Consider the following 27,306-nt stretch of genomic DNA (forward strand, 5'->3'; position numbering starts at 1 on the left):
TATCACATAAAAAGCGGCCATGAGGGTGTGGTTTCACTTTCCCATGTGACTCCACACACACCTCCCCCAATTCTGGTCATATATATATTCACAGGCTTGGTGGGGCCCACATTATGGACATTCAACTAGGCGCGTGACGGTTCCTCTCATTGTCAACTTGTTTATAACCATTAAAACAAAAATGCTAAACTAAACATTTTCAAGAACTGTTTGACAGTTTGATTGTTTGACTCATGAACATATGTATACGGTCCAAAGTTTTGTTATGTTTACATTTGAACTCTTAACAATATCTAGTTAATTACATAGAGTCTCAAAGGAAATATATGCATTCATAGTTCAGTTAGGCAAACATCAATTGTAACAAAAAGAAATTTTTTTTTTCAATATATATATATACACATATCAATCAACCTGTGATCAAGATCCTCCAATTACATATGATTTTGCCCTATTAGATTCTACGGTGACAGGTCCCATTGGAATTCAGATCCCCTCTATCCAACCTGCTCTTTCATTCATTCATCCACATTCATACGAGTATGGGATGGACACCCACATGATCTATGGCAAGATCTATGGCAAGACAATGTAGATCCCATATTCATGCAATGTAAAATGAATGGGTGAAGAGACAGCTGGGTTGAGAGGATTTTTACTAGTGTCACTGATATACACGGTCATATTGTATCAATCTACAGTGCCAACGTGTTGGAACCTCAATTACAAATTACAAAGGTATTTCAGTAATTCACTTTTTCGGTCGAGGTATCTCAGTAATTTGAAGTCCAAGAAACTAACCTTCATTAAAAGCCTTTTCAACATTAACGAGGCATCAAACAGTATTAGCTTCTTGGTTACCAAAAAAAACCCTTCGAATTAAGCTTCTTACATAAAAAAAATATAAAATTGAAAACTCTTTTGTTTGGGTAAAGAAAAAACTTCGAATAGTAAAGAGCACGTGGCAGAATCCCATTTGTCTTTTCTCCTAGTTAACTCTCTCACGTGCCGATAGCGAATGGGATCTAGAGAGAGAAAATAGAGAGCCTCAATAAACACGTATCTCCAAAAAGGGCAAAAAAAAAAAAAAAAAAAAAAAAAAGGAAAAGGAAAAATAGAAGTGAAATTAACCTTCTGCAATCTTATTTTTTTCTCATTTGATTGATAACCCCCTCTTTCTTCTTCTGTGTGAGACCTTCTGGTGTTCTCTTCGTTAAATTCGTATGAAAATCGTCGTCCGGCAATTCGAACCTCACCGTCGATTCCGTTTCTCGTCGGTTTTTTTCTTCACCTTCCGCCGTAGATGAGCAGACATCATTGTACTAATCTCTCAAAATCATTCCAAAGTCCGAAACTGAAAACCAAAGCAAAAAAGATATTTTATTCATTTTTTTCACCGTCGGCGAGTCAGTTTTCCGACGTTTGTAGCGTCTTTGGTTGTGTGCGAGATTATTAACCTGCACACGCCGCTTTGATTGTTTTCATCTGGTTATTGTGTCTCTTCGAGGTAATTATATCCGATGCTTCATTGGTTGCTCTGTTTCTGCTTATTGTGACAATTTCAGTCAAGTTTTTTGGCGATTCGAAGGTTCTGATTGTCTAATTAGGGTTTCTTTACACTCTGAGATTTGTTAATCGAAGTTTGGTAGGGTTTTGGCTGTCAATTTTCATTGGTTTCGTTTGCTCGATAGCCGATCCGCAATAGTTCGTACTAGTCGATTATTTTGTTTCGGTTATTCAACAGCATTGAGTGGCTATCCAATTTGGATCGGATTTGCTTTGATTTGAAACTATTTCGTTTTCAAATTGGATATCGGTGGAGAGAGTGTGGAAATTTGTCTGCTTCTGTGCTTTGGAATGCTACTTGCTTTTATATATCAGTTTGAACTGTCTTACATGCTCTTTCCTGCTATGCGTTACTGTATTGGATTAATTTTTGATATAATCAGCTCCTCACCGACCAGAATTATTAGTTCACATGAATTTCAGTACTTTGTATTAGTTCCTACACCAGCTTTGTCCAGAATTCACTTTTGGAATTTGCATTACTGACCTCCTCTTAGTTTTTGGTAGTGATTGTTTGACAGAATTTCACAGTGTGTTTTCATATCTTATGACTTGGACTGGAAGATTATGATTTATAATTTTAATTTTCGTTACTTCAGTTTAGATTTGAACTATACTTTCTATTATTGAGTTCAGTGGAAAAATGAAAAAAAAGGGGAAAAGAAAAAAGCCCTTCCTTTTTGCCACCTTAATTTCTCATACCATGTTTTACTGTTAGCCAGATTGTTTAGAAGTCATTTTACAGGTGCCTGATGTCCACAAGGGCAAAATGTAATAAATATTAACCTCCTGAAGTTTCTCACTGCATGTACTGATGGTTTGAAACTTTTCCCTCCTTTCTTTTTATAGGTTTTGCGGCAGAGACCTGTATCCTTTTACCAAGAGTGAAGTAAATTAGTAGAATCACAGAAATTCTATGTAAAGGAAAAATGGCCTTTTTTAGAAACTATTCCAATGGAACAGATGCACATGGCGTCTTGGATGAGAAATGTCAAGATCGTGCTGGTGAGAGAGTTGTTAATAGAACAGTAGGTAATGAAGACGTTGATCCAAGTTCAGATGACAAGGATGCTGAACTGAAGACGGATGAACAGTTTGATAGTGAGGGTGAACGAGATGATACCAGTGTTCTACCAAGTGAGACAGCTGGTGAAAACAGCACTGGGAGGCAGTCATTGAATACTCAGCCTTCTGGAAGGAGAGCAGGTGCAATTGGAAAATGGGGTTCTTCTTTTTGGATGGACTGCCAGCCTATGTCTCCTCGGAAAGGATCGATGGATTCTGATCATAAAAGTGATGAGGGATATGAGGGGAATTCTTCAGATGACAAGGAATATAGATTGGAGTCAGGAGATTTTGATGCACAGAAAGAAGTGGAAGAAGGTCAAAGGGGTCAGATGGATGTTCCTGCAGATGAGATGTTATCTGATGATTATTATGAGCAGGATGGAGAAGAACAAAGTGATACATTGCGTCATAGAGAACTGAATAGATCTAGTGCTTCAAGTTCAAAGGTGCAATCTAGACCTGCTCCTGTCAGAAATAATTTGTCCAGGGGTTCAAAGGCTGAAAATGTTGATGGAAATGAGGAGGATGACTTTGATTTTGAAGATGAAGATGAAGATGAAGATGAGGAAGATGGTATTTATTATTTTTAATATGTACACACACACACACACACACATATATTTGGGGGGGGGTTGCAGGAGAGGGTTGGCAGAAGCTTCATTTGTTTGTTACCTGAATTGTGTTGATGCTATCAAATATTACCAAATAAAAAGAAAATTGCCCCTCCTTTTTAACTCCTCTTGGTGGTAACATGCATTAACCTTTTATTTTATTGTCTGCAGAGGATGATCCTGATGATGCAGATTTTGAGCCGGATTTTGGCGGCACAAGCAGCCATTCAAGGAATAAGGTTGTGTTGGGAGCTTATGTTGCTGCACTGAGTTGGTAGCATTCAATAAATGAGTTTGTCATTGAGTTGTTCAGTTTCATTGATGCATTTAATGTTGTAAGATTTCAAAATTATGTTGCATATTCTGATACTAGGGCTTGAAATTTAGCTACTTGAGTTTGCAACTGTACCGTAACTCCATAAGGATGATATCCTATTGTCAGAGGAACTGTCTTTTTGTTATTCCATATAAGCTATGCTAGCTTTTTGTTATTATTGATTTTAGTTCTATTACTTTTTCTATTGCCCCTCTCTTATGTCACTTTATTATAATTGACCGAAAGATGAATCCATGGTGATGATGCCAATTACCTACTGGTGACTTTATCATGTAATTTGACCAATTGCCCATTTATTTGAATTTAATATTGGAAGTACTGGGGATAAACTAATTAAAATAATTAAAAATTGAAAAATGTTCTGAAGTCCACTAGAAGGTTAGTTATAGCTATACATGAAATAGAGTCAAACCTGAATGCTTTCTGCTGGAATTGGATGACATTCCTGACCTTTTCTTCATATGTGTTGCATCAGTTATTGTAGTCCTAGATTGATAGATTATCAACTAGGAGCCAGTTCTTCCAAGATGTTGATTAGAAGCAACTCAAATTGATTCAATAAAGGGTTGGTTGAACATTTCTGTTTGGATGTATGGGATGAAAAATGGTTAGATCTCAAATAGGATCTTGGATGGTTTGGTAGGGGTTCAAATGGGTTGAGGTTAATGGGATGGGGGTGAGGTTTCAAACATGGAACAATAAATATTATAACAGCAGGACTTTTTAATTAAAGATTTGAGATGGGGTGATATTGATGCAGTCAAGAATTTCTGAATGGGTCAATATGGTTTTGGAATGCTTTGGTCTTAGAAGAATACTTTGTTTTGGCCTATTGGTTGTTTCTATAGACATTTGGCTTTTCATTCTTGGGTTAATTAAGGGGCCTATTTTATAAGCCCATTAGGTGGGGGTAATGCTAATACATGGAATTAGTAGTTAAAGAAAATGTTTGAGTTAGATAATGGCTATATAGGACTCTGTTTTATTCTATTATTAATTTTTGGCATTATTGAGTTCTTAAAGTTATTAAGATTCCTTTTATGAGTCAAATTAGGAATTGTAGATGGGCTATATATATATATATATATATATATATATATATATATATATATATATATATATATATAATTCATCACTCATCAGTTAGAGATGATTTGATTAAATACCATGACTTTTTCATAAGAGTTTGGTACTGTTGAGCAATGCATACGGGGTCCCCCAAGAACATCTTCTATCATTCAAGCTGGCTGTTCAAGATCTTCGACAATAGTTAGTTGAGTCATCCCCAACCCCAGTTCTCTTCTAATCTTCTAATCTTCTAATCTCAAACCTTATTTACTTATATTGTGAATTTTCATTTCCCCCGATAAATCCTAATTTCTAGCTCACAAATCTACCCCAATTTGACTGTTAGAACCTTCTCAAATGCAAACCATTTACACAGTATACTTTCCCACTTGATACAAGTTACAACCTCATACTACCTTCGACAAACCCTTAATCAGACCCCCTGCTAGCTGGTTATGTTTAAGAGCAAAACTGGCTCATAGTTGTTCCTATTCAATTTGGAGTACATATATGGGGTGAAATTATGGAGCTTGGGATCTAGGGGCCGTAAGTGTCAGAACAGCTGAAACTTAGATGGCTACCAGAAAATTTAGGTGTTCTTGTTTTCAATGCTTTTTGGAGTACAAAAGTTCGAGAAGCGGCTGGTTTTTAGGGCTAGCATGATGAGAATAGGCTGCAACTTGGTTTGAAGGTAGGCAATGGTGTGTAGGAATGATGATTAGAGTTTGGGACAAATCTGACGGTTAATTTGGTGTAAACCTGACATTGAATTTTGGTTCCTTCCGGACTTAAAATTCAAGAACATAAATAAAAGGTGATAGGAAAGGGGAATGAGGTATTGGCTGCCAGATACTTGAACAGGGGGAGTCTTGTGAAGCTTGGGATTGAATTGAATGGAGTTTATAGGCTGTCAATGAAACCACAGCAAGGATCTTGGTTTGTTGTTACCTTACTTACCTAGAAGGCTAGAACCATGGGATTTTCTCAATTTTGAACCTTCGTGACCAAAATTGACCAAACCAATAGTTGCAGCAACGAACACTAAACACTCAATAGCCGAGAGTGAAGATTGTATGATCTGAAGTTTAGCCTCCTTCAGTCATCTTTTTTTGGTTGCGGGTGGCAGGTGTTCCTAATTATGTTAAAACTAATGTAGGCTTAGTGGAATTATGACTTACAGTTAAGTTATTACCAGGATTTATTATCGTAAACTACTTAGGTGTTATAATCGACCTTCACAAGCATGGTTATTAAAGCGGCAAAGCGACCAAAGCGATTGGGGCTCCGTCTTGGCGATTAGGCGACTAAGCGGCGCTTAGGCGGCAATAAAGCGACCAAAGCGGTTTAGTCAATATTTTTAATATAACTACTTTTTAATACAAATATTTTTTAAAATAAACTAAAGTACTAAACAAACATTCAACAATCACATTCATAAAAATAAAAATAAAAAAACATTCAAGAATCATAGTTATGAAAAATTATCCAAAAAAAGAATAAAAACATAGCTTTATCTCATCAAGCATCATAAGATTCATAACAATAATTATGTAGCATGTACTATATCAATAATCAATGTGAAAACTAAAAATGAAAGAAAAGTAGTATGTACTATATCAGTAATCATTGAATATGGCTCATGCTTCACATTCTGTTGCCGATAGGCAATTTGGGCCTCAATTCCAAAATGGCTCACATATTTAAATTTATATACGGCATTGTAGGATAAATTATGATTAAAAAAAAAAATGCACAAATTACAAAATGTAAAAAAAAGCGGCTGCTTTAGCATCTAGGCGGCAATAAGGCGCAAAAGACGGCAAACCGGTAATGGATAAGCAAAAAAAGGCAAGAAATCGGCCCGTTAGTTAAGTGGTCACAATTTAAGCGGTTCAAAAACCGCTTTGCCGCCTAGGCGGCCGCTTAGGCGCGCCTAGGCGGACGCTTTGATAACCATGTTCACAAGGATGACAGACCCAATTCATGTGCAATTTTATTGAATTGAAAGGCTGTTTAAGGACTTAGAAACGAGAATGAGGACTAGACTGTCCTTATGGCTGGGCAGAATCACTAAACTGCCCCTGAAATTACTTGCACTGAAAAACTGAACTAGTAAAGTGTCCCAGAATTACCAACACTGGAAAAGAAAAAAAAACTAAGTATTGACAAGCAATAATGACCTGAGGTGCTGTCAGGAAGCAAGCATAGGGGCTTCAGCTGGGCTTTTAAGGGCCTCGCATCAAGTCTGAAGATGCTCTAATTAGGAGCTGGGGCTAAATATTTTCTTAAATCTAGCTATGGTAAACCATTGCTTCAAACCACAAGTGCAGTGAATTGTTCATTTTTTTGATGTCTAAAAAGTTATTTTCATTTGGAGAAATATTGACAGCATTCACCTACACAAACAAGGTTTGACCAGCATGTAACTCCTTTCAATATAAATAAGTTTCAATTCATCTTGTGTTTGTTGCATATTTGATTTTGTACTTTGTATGACACAATGAAATCTCGTGCAAAGGAAAATTGTCTGACCTGTCAAATATGTTAGAGATGAATATATTTGTATGCTATATATTGCTAATAGTATGATAAACATAGTTTGTTTATTTGTTTTTTAATGGCTATCTTGCATGTGTATGATTCTTTAATATTCATGTAGAATGTGGGTTGATTTATATAGTGTTTAATATGCTATCTGTGCTCATACCAAAAAAAAAAAAAAATGCTATTTGTGCCAAATAAATGGCTAATCTTATCAGAACACTAGAATGCTTTGTTTTGCCATGGTGATGCCTTATGGTTGCCCTATGACCAAGATGCTTAGGGAGACCCTGAAACACGATGATTGCCTCACTGGCTTGATAACTATGGATTGCATCACATACAATGAACCAAAACATAATTGACTTAAATTCAACCTGAAATGCAGTGTTTCAACCTATAAAGCTTAATATTAACCTATTTTTGTACCCCGGCTTGCTACTTATTCCTATGTCCATGGGGTAGGCCTATTTGTGGATAAACTTATGAAACAAAGGCCCAGCACTTATTAGGTTGATTCCAAGGGAAATAGCAAATTTGTCCTGCATTAGCCATCAAGAGCTTGAATGATTTATTTATTTATTTTTACTGGCCTCCCATCTAATTAACATTCCAATATTATTACACTATCTATATTATGTTTGATTTCTTAAGTTGGCGGGTTGATCTACCCCATGTATAAAGACCTAATCTGGAAGTGGTTGTTGAAAATTTATTTTGGATATTATCTAATGAAGCCATTGTTTTTTTTGGGGAATGGGTAGTGAAGTAATCTGCCTTTGGCTATAAACCCTGTTTTGGAGTCGCATGATGCAACTTGAATGCAGGCAGACTAATTTGGGCTTTCCCTTCTTTTTCCCTTTTAAACAGAAGCAGGATCAAGATTGGGACAGCTATGATTCTAATGAAGAAGAAGATGATGGAGATGACCTCGATATCTCAGATGAAGATGATGATTACATGGGGAAGCCCCAGCGCCGAACACGTGGTAAAGTTAGATCTAGTTTAACATCTACTAGAGAATACAAGTTCTCTGCACATAATCGACAGAGGAAAGGGAGGAGATATTCTGATGAGGAAGAATCATCAGCAAAGGACTCTGAGAATGACAGCGACTCAGACTTCAAAAGTAGAACAAAGAGAGGGGTGCATCTCCGTAAGAACAAAGTTGGTCGATCTACCACATCTACAAATACTGCTTTTCAAAATAATGAAATTCGCACTTCAAGCAGGACGGTGCGGAAGGTGTCATATGTTGAGAGTGAAGAAAGTGAAGAAGTTGAGGAAGGAAAGGTTAAGAAGAACCAGAAGGTGTGGACTGTTTACCATAATATCTTCTGTCTTTGGTTAACTTAGATGCAGTTTTTTTACTACTACAATTTTCTCGTATGAAGTAATTTGTTCTGGAAGCTTGATGAATTATGCAAACAAGTCTGGGATTAAAGGAGATTCCTCAAATGATTTCTTTTGGCTTGAGAAATAAAATATCTGTGTAAAAGAAACAAATTCAGAGTCTCAAATTCGTATTGCAGAATTAGATTTTTCATCTTACTGTTGATTCAGAGAGAAGAATAATTGTTACAATTGGTAGAGGGTAAATGCAAACTCTAAAGACTGCAAGTAGGAATTGATTTGTGGAATTTTATTTTTTTATGATTCTACTCATCTGTTCAATATAAAATTTGACATTTTACTTGGTTGATGCTAATAGTTATTTGAAATATCCTTCTGGGAATGTTTTGCTTAACACTTGTTTGTTAGTCTTTTACTATGTTACTTGGAAGAACTGGAACATGTTATGTTCATGGGTTGAAGGTTAAACCGATAATGAGTAGCTGAGTTTTTTCTTGGACTGCTGGGAATGTTTTGTGGTAGTACGCATAAAAGTTGGTTAATTGTATCTGTAATTAAATGTTGAGACCAAAATCGCTAGCTCTTGCTTGAGAAAACAGTAAAGTAGATCAATGAAAAATGCCTTTTCTAAAATTAAAACTACTTTTCTGTTGGTTGTATGTGCTTTAATTCCTTTCAGCAAAAAAGTATTTGGAGTTGTACAGGTTGGCTAGTCAGGCTCGTGTCTTTATCTGTATATGTAGGCTGATTTGGTTGGAACTTTGCTAATGAGGACTAAAAAAAGGGGGGGGGGTGGGACTCGGAATCCAGAGAAACCTCTGTGCAACTGTAGGAGTTTATGTATTATGGTTGCTCACATGTAAATGATTCAATGATATTTATTGCTATGCAATTTTTTTTCAAAGTCTGACAATAGAGCCAAGGACATGAAGGAAGTTACTAATGTGTTTGAATCATTACTATTTATGCAAATCTAGGAGAAGGTCAATTGATGAAAGCCTACAACAGATGGTGATTTCTTGTTGAAGCACTGAGGTGCCATTAGACAAGGGACCCCCTTTCTGGAGGCAAGGAACAACATGGCTGCTTGAGTATATATTTCTTGTTATTTTGGGTTTTGAGAGAGAGAAATTACCGTTCTAATCAAATGGACACCAAATTTTGGCTTTTGTATGTGTTTTTGTGTGGATCTTCATCTATTCTGGCTTTTTGTTATTTCAGATGTGGTGATGCTGCATTGATCAAATATTGCTGCAGCTTCAAGGATCTCTAGGGTTAGACTGGCCCAAAACTAGGAGTTTGGTTGGGGTGTATGGGAGGTTGTTTCTCATTTGGTTCCTACAAATTGCATTTTAGTTCCTGCTTGGGGTTCAGTTGGTTTGATGGGATATAGATGGATAAATGTAGAAGAATATTTAGGGTATGAAGGATGCTTTAACGGTTTAACCCATCCCATGGGAGGTTGATAAATTCCTTGATATGGGGTAGATTTGACATGGGATGAAAACTTAGAGGAATGGGTTTAAACTTGAAAAGAATTTATGTTTTGATCCTTAGATTAGAATAATCTATTCAAGTTCAATAATTTTGGATGGGTAGTTTAGGAGATATTGGGTTTCTTGATTTTGGAGGGAAAATAGAGTGATAATAACAAGGATGGGTAGATCTAGGGTTTGGCTGGTCCAATGGGGCTGAAATTGGGAGAAGTTCACTAGGGTTGGGAGGATGAGGTTCCTAAGGGACATTTAATGGTTAAATTGTCATAGATCTGACCTTGAATTTTGGGTCTCTAAAAAGTGCGAAAACTCAAGAAAATGGAAGTAGATGTGGTAGAGGATGTTGATAGGGCTTCCAGTAATATCTGGTTTCGACCTTAAATGGAGCCTGGATGAAGGGGGAACACAGCTTGATGGTGGCCGAAGGCTGTTGACTTGTCAAGGATCTGAGCTAAACTTCACCGAGAACCTTCCAAGGGTTGATTCTTCAAACTTATTTACAGAATCAGACCTGCTACACTTGAATCCTTAAAACTAATTGACTGATTCAATGATTCAATACTAAAACACAAACTTAAGTGCTCGAGTGGGAAGCTTTATTACTTAATGATCGGACCTGCCTCTCCCCATTGAGTGGAGTGGTTTATTTATACATTCCAACGGCTGGGTTTCCTACTTGGATTTGGATTTCCTGCCCAATACTACTAGAACTCAACAACTACTAGGTCTTATAGTCTGACCTTTACAAGGACTGATTTAAAACTCCTAACTAAACACAAACTTCTAATAAAAGTTACATCCAAATATACCCTTCACATGGGAAAAATTTACAATTCTGCCCCTTATTTGAGTAGACTCAAAGAAAGCAATTGAAACTGGAAATAAAACACTTGGGCAGCAATCCTAGGGGCTGGACAGCAAACCTAGGTGGGTCCCTTGGTCCTCTACTTGGTCTCAAGGTCCGAAGTATCGGTTGGTGTTGCTTTGTGTCGGTGGCCGGCGACACCACCAAAACCCGAAAAGTCGGCGACCTTTCGCCGACATTTAGTGGGGTGAACCGCGAGAGTAGACTAAGAGATCAGAGATAGCAGCCAAGAAAGGAGGCTCAACACTCAGCTGCTATGGCCAACAATGAGCAACAACGATTTTGGGGTTACGGTCGTAGATCGAGAGAGAGAGAGATCTCGGACCGAGGGAGAGAAGAGATCGCAAACCGAGAGAGAGACCGAGAGAGAGATCGCAGAGTGAGGCCATGCGGGAAAAGAGTTGCAGGCTTGCGGTGGTGGTGGAGAAGAGTTGGAGAGAGAGAGAGAGAGAGCAAAGAGGGTTTTGAATTTTGGGATTGTGTGGAGAGAACCAGAGACTTTGTTCTTGGCGAATGGAGAGAAGACTGGAATATTCAGTTCGTCAAAAAATGGAAGAGCTGCGGCTTGTATTCAGTTAGTTTCTTCCTCTCTTCCGGCGGTAGAACGCACCAGCAGTGGTTGTACTCATGCCGCCGGCGACAAAAGCTTTGATTTCGTCGACATTTCTCCGGTTCAATGAAAAATAACCAATTTCCAGTGATTTTCCGGCGACATCTTGTACATTTTGTTTCGATTGCTACTCCGACACGGCGATATATCGCCAAGTTTCGGCGATATAACACTGACATAAAATACCGTGCTTGGTCTTCACTTGTTCTTGAATGGGGAGGGAATGGATACTGCATGATGTAGAAGTAGGTTTTTACTTTGGTCAAACTAAAATGGTTCATCAAACCATCGAATGTCAGTGGTTTAAGAAGTTGGTTTTGACTTTCTGGAGACCCCAATTAACACAATCGAACTTTTGGATTGCTCAGAAAACACAAAGTGTTTGTTTGGTTTTATACCTTAGTGATTGTAGTTCCAGATTGGTAGGAAGCCAGCCAGAAGCGAATTACCAGGATTGGGTTGAACTGGTGCTAGATCGAAACAGCTGTGGGTCCATTTGAAAGCTAGGGTTAGGTAAAAGTTGGGGTTTGATTGTAGGGTTATGACCAGTAAGTGTTAGGGAGATCATCAGTGGAGGTTTGGGGTTTTGTGATAAGTTATGAATGCTGAATTTGGTGCCAAATTTCTCCTGGTTTTTGAATAGTGAAAAGATGAAATTCTAGAATTTTGGCTTGTCAGATTGCAACTAAACTAGAATAATTTTAATAGAGAATATGGGAGTATGTGATCAAAATATGGTGAAGCTTGGATGGCTGGGTTAGAAGTAATTTAGGTTTTATGATTTAGTATGTTAGGGATGGTTTTGGAAGTTTAGGGATTTTGCTGGACAGAATTGGATCAAATTTGGATCAGAGTTGGGGGATGGAGAGGGTTATTCGAACATGATATGGGGATGTTTTAATTGTTAATTTTGTCTTTGACTGATTGATGGTGTAGGGAAACAAAAATCAGAGGGTGAAAGGTTGGGAATTTGGATTTAGAAGGTTAGAAATTGGATTGGTGGTTGGAGGTTGATTTCACTTGTTGGTGTTAGAAGTGCAGCAACTTGCATAGTTGAAGTTCCTTGAATTTGCTAGAGATATCTGCAAGTGTGGAGAGTCTTAAATGGAGATCTTACTTGGCAGCTTAGGGGAGACTGGAGAATTTTGATGGAGGGGATGGGAAGCTAAACAGCTCTCAAGAGGCTGCGGAATACTCTAAAGAAAATTTCTATTGATCAACTCATGTCTCAACTGGGCAATTACATTTATATTTGTGATGTGAACACAGAGGCCCCCTTGGTCGATCCATAAAATGGGCCCAAGGCCCACCCAAGCATGCTGGCCGTACCGTATTCCAAGGGTATTTTGGACCCTAGTTGACTGCTGGAGTCTAAATTCCAGAATTTTTGAAGAGTTCTAGTCTATTTTTTTTTTACTTGGGTTGTGTTTGAGTTGGGTTCCATTAGTTAGGTTGTTGATAAGATACGACTCTTTTGTAAAAAGGGTTCCTATCTTTTGGGAATTTTGCTTTTGATTAAAATCTGTCCTGGGGCTTTTTTTGTACCTTCTTATTTTGGTAGTTTGTTTTAGATTGGGATTCTAATCTGCTTTAAGAGTCGCAATTAAAGCATTTTAGTTGGTTTCTTGTCTTGATAGAGTTAATTGGGGACAAGGAACCTAAGTTAAAGTCCGTTAGGAGTAGAGTTTGCTTTTGTTTCAAAGATTGTAAAGGCTATAAACTCAAGCCTCACACAGAATTTTTCAGTTATGAATGAATAAAGAAATCTGAGAATTTACAGCCAAGAAGGTGACAGGGTTCCTTTGAGGGGGACCCTGCGGTTATCTAAGTGATTGCATTCTGGTTTTACAAAGTTCAGTTCTAATTTCCAGCCTTCGAGCATTGTTTTCGGCCAGGGATCTCAACTTCAATCTGCAGAATTTTAAATCAACTCTCCAGGTTAGTCCACCCCCTTTTCCCCCCTTCACAGAGCTCCCTTTTCTTCCCCTGCTCCTGTGCAGCCCAGGAACTCCAACCTCTGGCCTTCGCAGCCCCTCTAGAACCCTTCTCCCTCTCTGTTCAGGCTAGGAATCCCCTCTTTGTCCCCTGCGAGACTCCCCTCTAGTTGATTCCCTCATTTCCCCCTCTGTTGGTCCCCTGCTTCTGCCAGAACAACAGAGAAAAGAGAACAGCAGGGAGAAAAGAACAAAAAAGAGGAAATATAGAAAAGGAAGAATGAGAAGAAGAAAGAAAATGAGAAGAAACAAAAGGGAAAAAAAGAAAAGGAAAAGAACAAGAAAAGAGAGTCTTGGAGAGTTTCCCTATCCTTTCCTAGAACCTGAACCAGCCCTTCAACTATTTCCTTCTCATCCCATAGGAGTTTTGAACCCTTCCCACATATCCGTGGATCCTTTATACCAAATTCCTACCCCTTTGAAGGTTCCCATAGCCTTCCAAAATTACCCTTTCTTCTATTCAGGTTGGTAGTGCTGGTTTTGATTTTCAGTTCTTCACGTTCTAGTTGCTGGAATCTGCTTTTGTATTTGTTAATAGGATACTGTTCTAAGTACGCCCACAATTTTTATTTTATGATTGCCTGGAGTTTTGTCGCTAATGGGATTAGTCCATAACTCCAGATCTAACTGTTTGATTTCAAATATATTTTTGAGCAGTTATTCTACCGTCCAGACTTCAACCCATTAAGTTGTTAATTGTTACTTGTTAAATTTCTTCTGCGTCTGTTCTTCTCCCCTTCACTGCGATCCTGGTTTTCAAATGAGTTTCTGAACCTACTCCTTTGGGGTTTTGACAGCCCACCATGGTGTTACATGAGATTGTCAGTTAACAGGTCTAACTATGTTGGGATTGGAGAGGCTGTATCTCTGCCTCTCTGGTGGTCTTATCTTATAGATTTTAACAAGTATAGCTTTAACAAAACTTTCATCAGATTTTTTTATCTGCCATCTCCTTTGCTGTCTCCTGATGAACTCGTTTCTTTTGATTGTTTCTCTGATGTAACTATTTGTGGCAAAACTGGGAAGGATAAATTAAAAAATAGCCATGTGGTGAAACTCGTTTTCTTATCTTACAATGGCTTCAGATGGTCCTTTGTGAAGTAGTTTACTTTTCAGATTAAAAGAACTAAAAGAGCTAGGGGCAGGCATAAAATGAAAATAAGTAGAGGAAAGGTATGCAGAGCTTAGGCCTGGTGCAAAGTATAACCTTGAATAGAGCAGATTGGACAGCATGGATCCATTTACTGAAGGCTGACTTGTTGTGTCTTACATAATTCCTTTGGATATTATAAGTGAAATACTTTGTCTTGTTTTTCACAATATTATGTTTCCCAGGAGGACTTTGAAGAAGACGATGGAGATTCAATTGAGAAGGCACTATGGCATCAGCCAGAGGGCACAGCTGAAGAAGCTTCAAGGAACAATATATCGACACAACCTGCTTTGTTAAACCATGTGTTAGACTCTGAGCCAGATTGGAATCAAATGGAATTCCTGATAAAATGGAAAGGCCAGTCATATCTGCATTGCCAGTGGAAAACATTAGCTGATCTCCAGAATGTGAGTTTTCTATTTTGTGGCTTGCATGTATAGTATCTCAAGTTTTTACTGAGTTACTGTCTCACTGAATCCTGGCTTTAATGACAAAAAATTAATTTGACAAGATGTAGTCACTTTAGATCCTTTATGCCCTCGCCAACACTCTTAGTCAACTTGCATCACAACTATGAAAGAATCTAATGAATGGCACAAACTGCAAGGGGCTAGAGCCATCAGTCATCCACTACTTGATGAAATGGAAAAAGAAAATGAAAATAATTCTGAGTTTCAATCAAATAATTTTAATTTATTCTTCTATCAAAAGATCGTGGTAGATTTGTATTTAATATATTATATAAAGAGAAATTTGGTCTTCCCAATTTCATTTGTGGTATGCTCTATGCATGAAGCCAGCCCTTCTTATAATCATCTTTAAGATAATCTGTTGATAAGATCTCTAGGATAATCTGTTGATAAGATCTCTAGGACAATCTGTTGATAAGATCTTTAAGATAATCTGTTGATAAGAATGAGTGTTTCATTAATTTCTCTCTTCATGATTTTTTTTGGGGATGGGGTTCTGTTCAATAACTGCCACAGTAAGCCTCAGTCTTGCAATTCTGACTTTTCTGTAGTTCTAACATGTCCTTTCCCATTTTTTCATTAGCCAGAGTATGCCCATGTTATCATTGATCTAGCACTGCTAAACAATTATTTTAGATTGCTAATTTTGGGTGATTTAGCACTGCTAAACAATTATTTTTATATTGGTAATTTTCTGAAAATTGCTCCCACTTTTTATTAGTCGGAGTATGCCTGTATGATCATGATTTAGCGTTACTAGATAATTGTTTTAGTCTAGATTGGTACTGTTCTGAAAAGTCCACCTCAGAGGATAACTTGACATCCTAAGGTAAGCGTGATGGAGAAAGTTATCTGCTAATTCTACGTGTTTTATGGCAATGTACTTTTAGGGATTAGGTAATTAACACTGGGATTGGACTTATTCTTTATGCCCCGTATGTGGTATTATTAATTTGATAGTGGGTGGTGCTGTTTGATTTGCCACCACCAATTCAAATCCTTAAGCTTTGAACCTGCTGATTGACCTTCCTCACCACCTCCATGTATTACCTGGTTTAATAATGCTTTATTATGCCTGAATATTATAACTATTTCTCTCCCCCTTCTGTTCCTTGACTCCATGTTCGTGTTTCTCTGCATGCACACCCATTTTCTTCTTTTGTATTAAAAATTGTAGTTTTCATTGTTGTTGTCCATTTGTTTTTTGGTTACCAGCTGAGTGGTTTCAAGAAGGTTCTAAATTACACTAAAAGAGTGGTGGAGGAAAGGAAGTACAGAAACAGTATGTCCCGTGAAGAGGTAATATTTCCGTTTGCTTTCCTTGGCTATTTTCTTTAGGTTGTCGAACTGAGATCTGAATGAGCTTCCAGTTTTAACACATCAAAATGCTCTGTCCACATGAGTCTTTAGTTTTCGGGATCAATTGTTAATGCTTGTTCTACTACCAGACTTGACTATTTCAACTTTTATGGTTTGTTCTTACTATACTAAAATATTTGAAACTGTTTTTTACATGAGAGTTATCTGTCAACACTCAACAGTATCATGTACTCTTTATGGGACACACGATGCTGGAACTGCTGGTTTCCTTTGGTTCTGTTTTCTGATGAAATGTTTTTGTTTAAGGGAGCTGCTTATCTTATTTTGGTTTTGCTTTTAAACTATAAGCTGCTTAGGCTTCTAAAGTTTTTATTTTTTCTCTTCCCTTATTTCCATTAATGCTGAATTAATTGGAAATAGGGGTAAAATGAATGAATAGCTGATGTTGGCAGCATATGAAGCCTGCTGTTGATGGGGCCAAAACCAGAGAAATAAGACAGCAAAAGCCAGTAACCAGCCTGCATATTGACTTAATGTAGAACATGAGAGTTGAGTGAATAAAGCAAACAGGGAAAAATGGAAAAGGTTGGCTGCCTTCTGTGGATGATCAGTCATGTTATCATGTAGAGGTTTGCAGTGAAACCATACTGTAGATATGGTTCATTTGTTTCATGTGAAAGATCCATCTGGTTGCAACTAAAGGGTAATGAAGAGTAGTGAAGTTAACTTAAAAAGGAAATTCTTGTAATCTTTAGTTTCGATTACTCTGATAAACTATTCCATCTGAAGTGATCACCCAAACAAGTAAGTTGATGACTGAATATGTGGTGTTTGAGTTTCTCGATTTATCCTAGGTTCTAGCTTTATTTTGTCTGACTAGGCAGTTCTTTCCATGGTTTGAAGTGTTGCACTGTATTGTATTCACTGATAATTATTGTTATTGCAAGTTATCAATATGATTCAATGAGAAACATATTCTTTTTCTTTTATGGGAAAATATCATGTATCAGCAAGTATCGATCATATCGACAGACAGAGTGCAATACAATGTGATACTTCTGGTATACTAATCATAGTTATCTAGGTGATGACTTGGCTTCCTGGTGTTTTCTGATGGCTGGGCAGTTGGTTGCTTATCGTAATGAGAACCTTGCATTATTTGTGTTGGTTTTGAATCTTGTAATGTTTTCACTTAAGATAAAATGGCAAACTCGGCTCTGGAGGCTTTTGGACTAGTGGAGTCTGGTGGGGACAGTTTTCCTACGCAGCCTTATCCCCGCAATTTTGCTGGGAGGCTGTTTCAATGCCTTGACCCCAGGCTACGACTGTGGTCCACCAACCATTGTGCCAAGGCCTGCCCCTAATGTTTTCACTTATGATATTATTCGTAGATAAGCAATTACCCTGTTGTTTGAATCCAGTACAATTAGTTAAAACTTAAAAGAATCATTTCCAAGAGGGAAAAGAAGCCAACCACCAAGAATAACAAAAGATGAATTTTGGTTGGTAGGTGGAAATTTCAACTTTCTAGTAGTGTGTGGTTTTCTCAAGTCTAAAGTTTCTGCGAATCTTAATACGGTAAAACATTATAAAAAGCCAGGTGTACGATAAAATATTCTTTTGTTTTTGATACTTTAAAATATATTTTCAGTCAGGATGGTATTGTTTCCCCACACCAAAGAAGGTTTGCCAGGAGCAGAAATTCCTTCAATTTAGGTTATTTTTAAGTTGGTGTCGTACTTTATGTAATGCAGAAGGGTCTCATGGAAAAATAAAATTATTTGAGTAGTCAAATTTGTAAGAGATGAACAGATTTATCTACTCAATCGCTGCGGAATATGATAAATGCAGTTCCTTTATATATATATATATATTATTATTATTATTATTTTTTTTAGATAAATATCCTACACTCATGTAATCCTTTGTCATATTAGACAGAGAACATGAGGTTTTGTTCTCAATAATGTTTAGAAGGTCAATATTTTTTTGGTATGAAAAGAAAAAAATGCGCTTTTATTTTATCAATCATATAACGGGAATAAGATCGAAAAACGGATAGATCACTCAGGCAAAGCAGCTAGGCCCTTGGAATACTGTGTTGCCTTGCTACATTGATAAGTTAAGGTTTGGAAAAAAGAAATTAAATTATTGGTGTGTGTCACTAACATATCGGCTGCCATGGCAGGCTGTGATGGGATGTCATTAGAAGAAGCTTATGTTCACATTCCAAAGCCAGAAGGCTGAAATGATCACCCAAGAGTCTCATTTACCTGAACTTTGTCTACTTGGGGTTTACATTGAAGCATACAACTTATGTCAGATTCAGCCAACAAACTTTTCTTTCAATTGCTTAGGTAGCTGATATCAGATTGAAGGAGAGGTTCTTGGGGAAAAAAGGAGTATTTGATGAATTTTACTTTTTGGTTAAAATTGCCAAGAGAACCTGCCTCATCCTCATTATACAATAGAGTATTTACTAAATGTTAGAAATCCCACCCCCTGTAACAGTTGTATTTGAATTTGCTTGCCCCATTCACGGCTCAAGTAGTTTGACAAGATTCTATTTTGGTTATTGAAAAAAATCGAGATGGAACTTGATGGGAAATTGAAAAGTCTTGTGTTTCAGTTATTCTCGACAAAAACCAACTTGTTTTGAGTCTTTCGGCCATTTTGGTCCATTCACTGTCTTATGTTCTCATGTTTCTACTAAGATCTACGAGTTTCATGATTTCATCTTGATTGCCACGGTAATTTTGACCCTCTCGAGCTTCCAAAATGTTTTTTGAATTCAAACCTCTACTTTGACCCAAATCCCTCCACTCCTTTGTGATTCTTTCTCCCATTTTCTGGATTAAGGTAGATTGAAGCTCATTTGAAGAAAGGTATGCGTGTTTTTCCCCATATCTTGAATTTTTATAATTAAACCAGCGATACATGTTAGTTCTTTTTGAAATCAATATATGTTTAGTTTAGCGGCTTAATCTGTTTAATCCATGTTGTTGAACTGTTTTAAGTAGTCCTAGTTTTTTTTTTTGGGGGGGGGGGGGGGGGGGTTGTTTAATTTGCTGCTAATATGTTTGCACATGGATATGGGGATGGATCAGGATCATGACCATCTTTTGTGGACTCCATCTTTGGATGCCCATCACACTCAATTCATCCATCATCCTCTTATAGTTTTGTTGACACGTTCCCTAGGTTGGGATATCTCTCTCATGTTGACGATGAGACCTATAGAATATAGATGGGCAGTTATGGACTACCAAAACAGCTGGATCCACACCATGTCATAGGATGTGCATGTTGCATTCAGAGGATGGGCTCAGACAGATGCAGTGGTATAGGCATGTAGCGTGGATCTACCAAGGAACTTAATTTATTTTTTATTGAAGATCTACCAAGGAACTCATCATGGAATTAAGTGGAGATCCTTGGAAAGAGTTTCTTTTTGCTTATTTAGTTTGGGGTTACCAAGTTGTTTATCATGGAATGTTGATTGTATTAAACACTTAAAAGTACATAGATTACAATTTACCACTCTTTGTATTTGTTGGAACAAATTATATTTCTCATAATTTGTAGTACTTTTCATTGATATTTTATTCATTGTGCTTATAAGGATTTAAATAAGGTGTATGCAAAACCCCAGGTCAATAAACAATCAAAATAGGGCCGAAACGAGGGGTCTAAATTTCCAGGGAAAGTCCCCTGGTTTCTGCTCCTCTTGTCGATATTTTGGCCATATCTTGATTCTGAGGCTTGCCAAAACTGGCATCTGGCCTTGAAACCGAGATTTTGAACCTTTGGTCTCATTATAAAGTCTATTTAAGTGTTCATGTGTGTTGCACATTGATAAGACCCTCTCGGAGTTGGTCTTAGCTTCCCCAAACAGAAATAGGAACAACAACGACTCATATCCACAAATGCAGAACAGTAGAACAACAACAACAAGATAACATTCATTTCATTGCATAACTCTGATAATCAACATGAATAGATACAACTCTGATTCTATCCACTGATATTCAGTTCTTGGAATAAGAAATTAAACAAACTAAACCTGTAAAAGATAACATCACAGACCCATTACCCTGCCTGAGAAGTTTCCCTCTTCCCGCAAGCTCTGCTTGCTCCTCTCTATTCCTCCTCCCCTTCATTCTTCCCCTCTCTGTCCTTACATACCCCCAACCTTCGTAACAAACTCTTACTCTCCTATCCACTCTTCTTCTGTCACCTGGACTGTCATTTCTACTTCTCTGCCCACAGCAAAATGGTGGTTGCTGTCCAATAAGGAGTTTCCATCTGTCCTCTCCCCTGCCCCTGTAGCGAGTGATGTTGTGTTCTCCCCTGCACCTGCTGCAAATGCTGCTGTCTTCCTTTGCCTATCCTTATGTTTGTACACCCGAGTAATGAGGGGCTTAGTTTGAAATTGCTACACGGAAGGTGCTCCTAGAGTCGGCCTTGTGTATGCACCATACACTATATAATGAATATATCAATGTTCAAACTTCAAACTAGTTTCATAAATTACTTATTGAAATTTTGCTTGAAAAAGTCTTCAATCCTTGCAGTAGATGGAGTAGGAATGGTGTTGATCATGTGGAGGAGGTGTTCCAACCAAGATTTTGGCAAAATTTTGAACCGAAGTAGAAGATTTGAAGAACGAGAAGTACATATAGGCGAAGATCACATCTCGCTTGAGTTTTGTGATTTTTCGTCGATGTGAGCGAGATGTATCAATAATTTAGTGGTTGGTTGGTCAAAACCTTGGTGGAACCAAAATCTCGGGTCGAGATCTTGACTTGACTGAAATCTTGGATTGAGATTTACTACTTGTGAGCATGGTAGAAGATCTCACTCTCTCGAGAGATCTCGCCACCTTGAAAAACCGAGATCTCGGTCGAGATATACAATTTTTTGGCGTCAACTCGGTGGACCATCTCGGTGGGTTTTAGGGTCCCAATTGGGTTGAAACTTGGTATTTAGCCTATTTAAGGCTTTTTGAACAAGGTTTAAAGTACCCATGATACCGTACAATACTAACCGATACGTATCTATATTTGACACAACCGATACGATACATTTTGCTATGTCTCTCTATTGAATTGTACTAAAATAAGTCGAACGATACAATACTCGATACAAGATGATATGTCTCTTAAAATCACCTAACCGATATGATATCGATACTTTAAACCTTGCTTTTGAACACATTGGTGACCCCTGAATTTGTCAAAAAACAACCCTATATATGATTTCTAAGTCTACCCATAGTGTGAAATTGGAATGTTGTAATATGGAACCTTTAAGGCATATAAATGAAAACCAAGTGTATCAAATGCATCAAGTAACCTAAATGTTATCAAAATTCCACCCATATGAGTATCACACTCTCAATTTTCAAGAATAGAATAATAAAATTATACAACCATTAGAAGTTCTATATAAGTCATTAAATCATAAGTTCATAAGACAAATAGAGAATGATTGATCTTCCTTCGATGTCGTAGACATGCTAAGAGTAGTTGCAAGTGAAAATCCAGCCTAAATCCACAAAAAAATGCAAAAATTGAGAGTTCTAGCAAGATCTAGGGTGAGATATGGTGAGATATACCTAACTCTTTGCTCTTGATCTCCATCTCGTCTCGCCTATGCTTGTGAGTCTTGCCCTTCATCTCATGTTGCCCTTTCACAATAGAGAGATATCTTATGAGATTTTTGCAAGTTCTCAAACTATAGTTGATGGATTCTTAGGCCACGACCCGGATCAAACGAAGTAGTCTATCATCTATCTCCTCGTTTGTTGCATCTCACTGTTAAATGTGTCTTGCAACTTAGTCCCTGTCCTGGATCAAGCAAAGAAGTCATCTACCATCTATCTCCTTGTTTGCTTCGTCCAATGTTTCATTTGTCTTGCAACTTAGAATGTTGTGTAGCAGAGCTGCATGGCATCTTTTTAATATCTTTGTTTTCCCTACCACATCCCCTCGTTGTTCTCTAAAATTTTTTCTGATTCCATTGGTGATTATTGTATAGAAATGCATGGTCAAAGCAACTGTTCATAACCTACAAGTCTTCAGGTTTTTTAATGCCCATACATGGATTGATCTTCATATATTTGGTGGACTTAGTCTAGAGTTCTTTTTATCAGGTTGAGGTTCATGATGTGAACAAGGAGATGGAGTTGGATCTTATTAAGCAGCACAGTCAGGTTCAGCTCTCCTACAGTTTTGTTTTGTTTTACTAGTTTTTATCTATTTTCTTTCTCCTCTCTTATTTAAGTTTTTGGTTTCTTATAAACTGCAAGTTGCCAGGTAGAAAGAATATTTTCTGATAGAATTAGTAAAGGTGGGTCAGATGATGTTACACCGGAATACCTTGTTAAGTGGCAAGGACTTTCTTATGCTGAAGCAACTTGGTAAGTAATACAGAAATTGCTTGCTAGCTGGTGCTATTTCTCTTCTATAGACTCAACTTTCTTTGTCTATTTTATTTGTTCTATTTGTCCATGTAGATTGTATACCTATATATTTGTTATGTCTTACGTAAGTGCAACCTATCACCTGATGATTGTACCTCGTCTCTTCCCTATAGTGATCAACTTCTTCTTCTTCTACCCTTCTCTTTTTTTGTTGGGTTCTATCTTCCCAAAAAGATTTTCAAATTGGTTTCTAGACTTGGGTGAGGTTTATCCTAGATGGTCTTTTTAGTTTAACTTTTTATTTATATATTTTTCATTCCTCTCCGTCTCTGAACAGTATTATGCCTTTTTTTTAGATTTTTATAGTGTCTTAGATCCTATTTGTTTGCTTATCCAAATCATTTTCTTTTTTCAGTACTTAATAGTTGTGTGGAATTTGTGCATTATGAATATTCTGGCTCATTTGATGTTAATTGGTGTATCGCTGCAGGGAAAAAGATGTAGATATTGCGTTTGCCCAAGATGCAATTGATGAGTATAAGGTAAGAAAGTTATTTCTTGTATTTGGTTCTGTGCCTGCTGGGTTTGCATTGCAGTTTGCACACTATAAAGGTTGTACCCAGTGCACAAGGCTTCCGCATTAGCAGGATTTAAAAAGGGTCTATACATCCATAAAACATTTACTTATGCGTTAAATCAGATGGCCTAGTAGGTTTTTTTTTTTGAGAGTGATTATGCTATCCAAGATATTATGCTTGCTTCCAATTTTTTGTTCAATTTTTTTTTCCCATTTTGATCTATGATTATGAAGTTACGGTATTGCCTATTGCATTTGACCCAATTTGGTGAACATCTACTGACCCTTGAGTGTTGGCTTTCAAAGGGGAAGGCTTTTGTTGGATGGAGGGAGCATTACCTTATATATTAATCTTGAGCTCTAAATATGCATCTGATACTGATGCCGACATTGACCCTTAATATTTAGGACTCTTGGGTGCATTTCCAGACTTATTAGCTGAAAGTGAGACCTATTTGTTGAAGTTCTTATACTAGTGTGTTTTGATCTTTTGGACTACGGATATGATGATTTGTTATAAAGAAGATGTGATATAGCCATAGATTCAAAGAGTGCTACAAGGGGCAGTTTTAACCAAGCTCGAATTTGGGAATTAGGTTGGATTTGTCCTAGAATTAGGACTGAACGGTAAAAGGGTAATTTCTGAAAATTGGTGTGGTGGATGGATCTGAAATTTAAATCAAATCCACTTAGGGATAGAAGAAGATTTGATAAACATTCTAAGCAGGTTTTAATGGTCAGATTTGGATGGGTTGAATTCTGTGGCTAGAAACATACATCTTTATTTTAGATGTGAACCAGATTGAACCCCCCTAATTGGGCCCAAAACCCAGATCCAAAGGACCCAATCCAAAGCTGGCGGAATGCCCTAGGGGTATTTTGGTCATTTTCCAGCTTTCCGGGGCTCAAGAAGGGTATGGTTTGAACCCCCTTGATCCAAGGGTCATGGATTTATCTTTAGTTTTTTGGATCGGAGTCTTCTAGGGTTAGATATTGAGTTTTTGGGGGGTCAAAATACTTGATCAAATTTAGAGAGTCCCGATTGGAATCTAATTTAAAATTAAGATTCCTTCTGGATAATTAGGTGTTTTTTTCCTCCACAAGAAGAGTTCCTTTAGTATTTGAGTCTTAGGGGGGAATCTATTTTGAAGGAGATTTCATTAGATCTTTAAATATTTATTTGGATGGTTGAGATTATTTGCAAGGGAATCCAATTAGGATTAGAGCTGCAGTTCCAACAAACCCTAGAACCATCATAGATGGACCAGCAGTTGCCGGGGTGATGGAAGAATTTAGCAGACATTCCCAATATTGAAGGTTACTTTGTGTATGGTCTGTCAATGAACTTTCTTTCCATGATTCTTGTGTCTGAAGTTGAAGATGAAGATTGGAGAAAGGGAAGCCTTTTCCATACGTGTTTACAGGGCTGGTAGACCTTTGGTTAGAGCCATCTGGCATCATTGACAATGGTTGCAGCACTAATGTTTCTCTGAAGCAACAGCACAGAAAGCCAAGTTACAAGGCCATCCGAACCATTATGCAGTTGGGCTCCTCAATCATGAAATTGTAGAGGTAAAGTTTAGATGCTTAGTTCCTATTAAGCTACATTCCTATGCTGAAGAGGTCTAGTGTGATATAGTTGCCATGAGAGTTACTGATGTAATTTTGGATAGACCGTGGCTTTATGATAATGACGTAACAATCCATCGGCTGGAAAGTACTTGTAAATTTTGGGCATGGGGGAAAACATTGTGTTCCTTCCCTTGAATCTGCAAGAGGAAGGTAGAAATAGAGGGTTATAGAGTCTAGATCCAAAGAGCTTAGTCCTACCTCTACATCCCAGGAAATCAGAGGACCCTAGTAGTTCAGCCTAAAGTCAAGCCCCTTCTATTCCATGAACAGTTAAAGCCAGAATATTCAATCCAGAAGGCTTTACAAGAGAAGAGCACCATAAATGCAAGGCCGAATTCTCTCTTCCAGATAGTATGCCTTCCTCACCAAACCAGAAGCTTCATCCAGAGGTAGTGTCACAGGAATTAGGTAAAACCAGCAGCTCCAGAGATTATTCTGAAGATCACTTAACTGGAGAACGGCACCATACAGAGGAAGTGGCTGTCCACCACAATCACCAACCGACTCTTGACAAAGTGGCCTCATGGCCACCTCCAGATGCAGGCCTAGAAGATTCCATTGGTAAGGTAGCACACTTGGACCATTGCCAAGGTCCTAGTGAGATGATAAAAGAGACAAAACTGCTGTCCAGGACAACTACAGCCATACTAGAGTTTGATGGTAACCCTAAGGCTGAAACAGTGGATGTTAAGGAGGAGACTCGAGTCCGTGATGATGAGGACATACAGTTGACCAAGATGCCCCCACAAGTAAAGAGACATGACCAAAACAGCCACACCAGGCAAAGAGGTAAGTAACGAGGTACAGTTGACGAAGATGCCCCCACAAAGTAAAGAGACATGGCAAAAACAGCCACACCGGGCAAAGAGGTAAATAACGAGGTACCCACTCCACCAGAGTTGCCCTCTGCCCTTGACATGAAGGGAAGAGTAATGCTGCCCACAGACACCAGCCCCTATTCCCTGTGAAACTGGCCCTCCCTTGATCTCAAGTTTATTTTTGGAAGAGATACTACGAGGATTCTCAAGGCTTTAGCTACAGTACTGGCAGTGGTGGTGACAAGGAAGGACTCCAAGAGCATTGACTTCATCTTTCCTCCTTGGGCTTTTTACATGTAGGCCCCTATGAAGACTTCATCATCCCCGATAGTCCTACCATACAAGAGTTTTGTCTTGGAGCAATATTGGCAAAGCATCTACTACTACCTTCCCCACTGTAAGATGTGAGGACGAGTCCACACCAGAAATTTCCAGAGAATCAGACCAAAAGCATTGGATCAGTACATTCATCAGGAGATTAATGCTTTCAAGAAGGGAAGAACTGATGTGAACCAGACTGAACCCCCTATAATTGGGCCCAAAACCTAGACCCAAAGGGCCCAGTCCAATGCTGGCTGAATGCCTCAGGGGTATTTTGGTCATTTTCTAGCTCTTTGGGGGGCTCAAGAAGGGTTTGGTTGGAACCCCCCTCAATCCGGGGGTCATGGATCTATGTTCAATTTTTGGATTGGGGTCCTTTAGCATTAGATATTGAGTTTTTGGGGGTCAAAGTACATAGTCAAATTTAAAGTCCCAATTGGAACTATTTTAAAATTCCTTTTGAAAAATTTGGTGTTATTTTCAAAGAACAGTTCCTTTATTATTTGAGTCTTAGGGGGATCCTATTTTTAAGGAGATTCCATCAGATCTTTAAATATTTACTTGGAAGGTCGGGATTATTTGTTAGGGGATCCTAATCTATAGAAATAACCCAATTAGGATTAGAGTTTAGTAGGCTATAAATAGGTGCATTCTTTCTTTGTAAGCTGCTTGATTATGTGAACAAAATTAATTGAGTTGAGGATTTTGATTCCTGTTGAGGGGGGCTATGGCGGATTTGAATTTCTTTTTCAAACATCAGCACCTTTTTCAAGTTTCTTGCATCTTCCTACAGCATTGAATGATTTCCAGCAGCAGCCTCCATCTTCAAGTAGGTACAGCCCCTTCCCTACCCTGCAATCCAACCAAGAACCCTTCCCCTTCCTCCTTGCGCAAGCAGCCCTAACCTTTCCCCACCCAGCAGCAACCAAGAAACCCCTTCCTTACGGTAGCAAGGAAACCCTCCCCCCAGTCCCTCCCTCCCTTGCGGCACCTCCCTCCCCCTTTCTTTCCCTTTCGGCCCCTCCCCTCTGTTTTATTTGACTTGCGGCAGATCTGAAACAAAAAAAAAAGTCAGAAAAGAA

At 38.1% G+C, this 27,306-nt stretch overlaps 1 protein-coding gene across 1 annotated transcript in view; it reads left to right on the forward strand.

Moving 5' to 3' along the window:
- The first annotated feature begins 1,146 nt into the window (after positions 1–1,146).
- CHR5 (chromatin remodeling 5) overlaps positions 1,147–27,306 on the forward strand; it is a 58,411-nt gene continuing 32,251 nt past the window's right edge. The window contains 9 exon segments of the mRNA XM_089136424.1: positions 1,147–1,507; positions 2,416–3,207; positions 3,417–3,484; positions 8,062–8,502; positions 14,845–15,069; positions 16,348–16,431; positions 22,607–22,666; positions 22,770–22,873; positions 23,367–23,418. Coding sequence (XP_088992550.1) covers positions 2,496–3,207; positions 3,417–3,484; positions 8,062–8,502; positions 14,845–15,069; positions 16,348–16,431; positions 22,607–22,666; positions 22,770–22,873; positions 23,367–23,418 — 1,746 coding nt within the window. The 5' untranslated portion in view covers positions 1,147–1,507; positions 2,416–2,495.

The sequence above is a fragment of the Hakea prostrata genome, chromosome 10, assembly GCF_041222555.1.
Source record: "Hakea prostrata isolate BN-2017 chromosome 10, UWA_Hpros_2, whole genome shotgun sequence".
Classification (NCBI taxonomy): Eukaryota; Viridiplantae; Streptophyta; class Magnoliopsida; order Proteales; family Proteaceae; genus Hakea; species Hakea prostrata.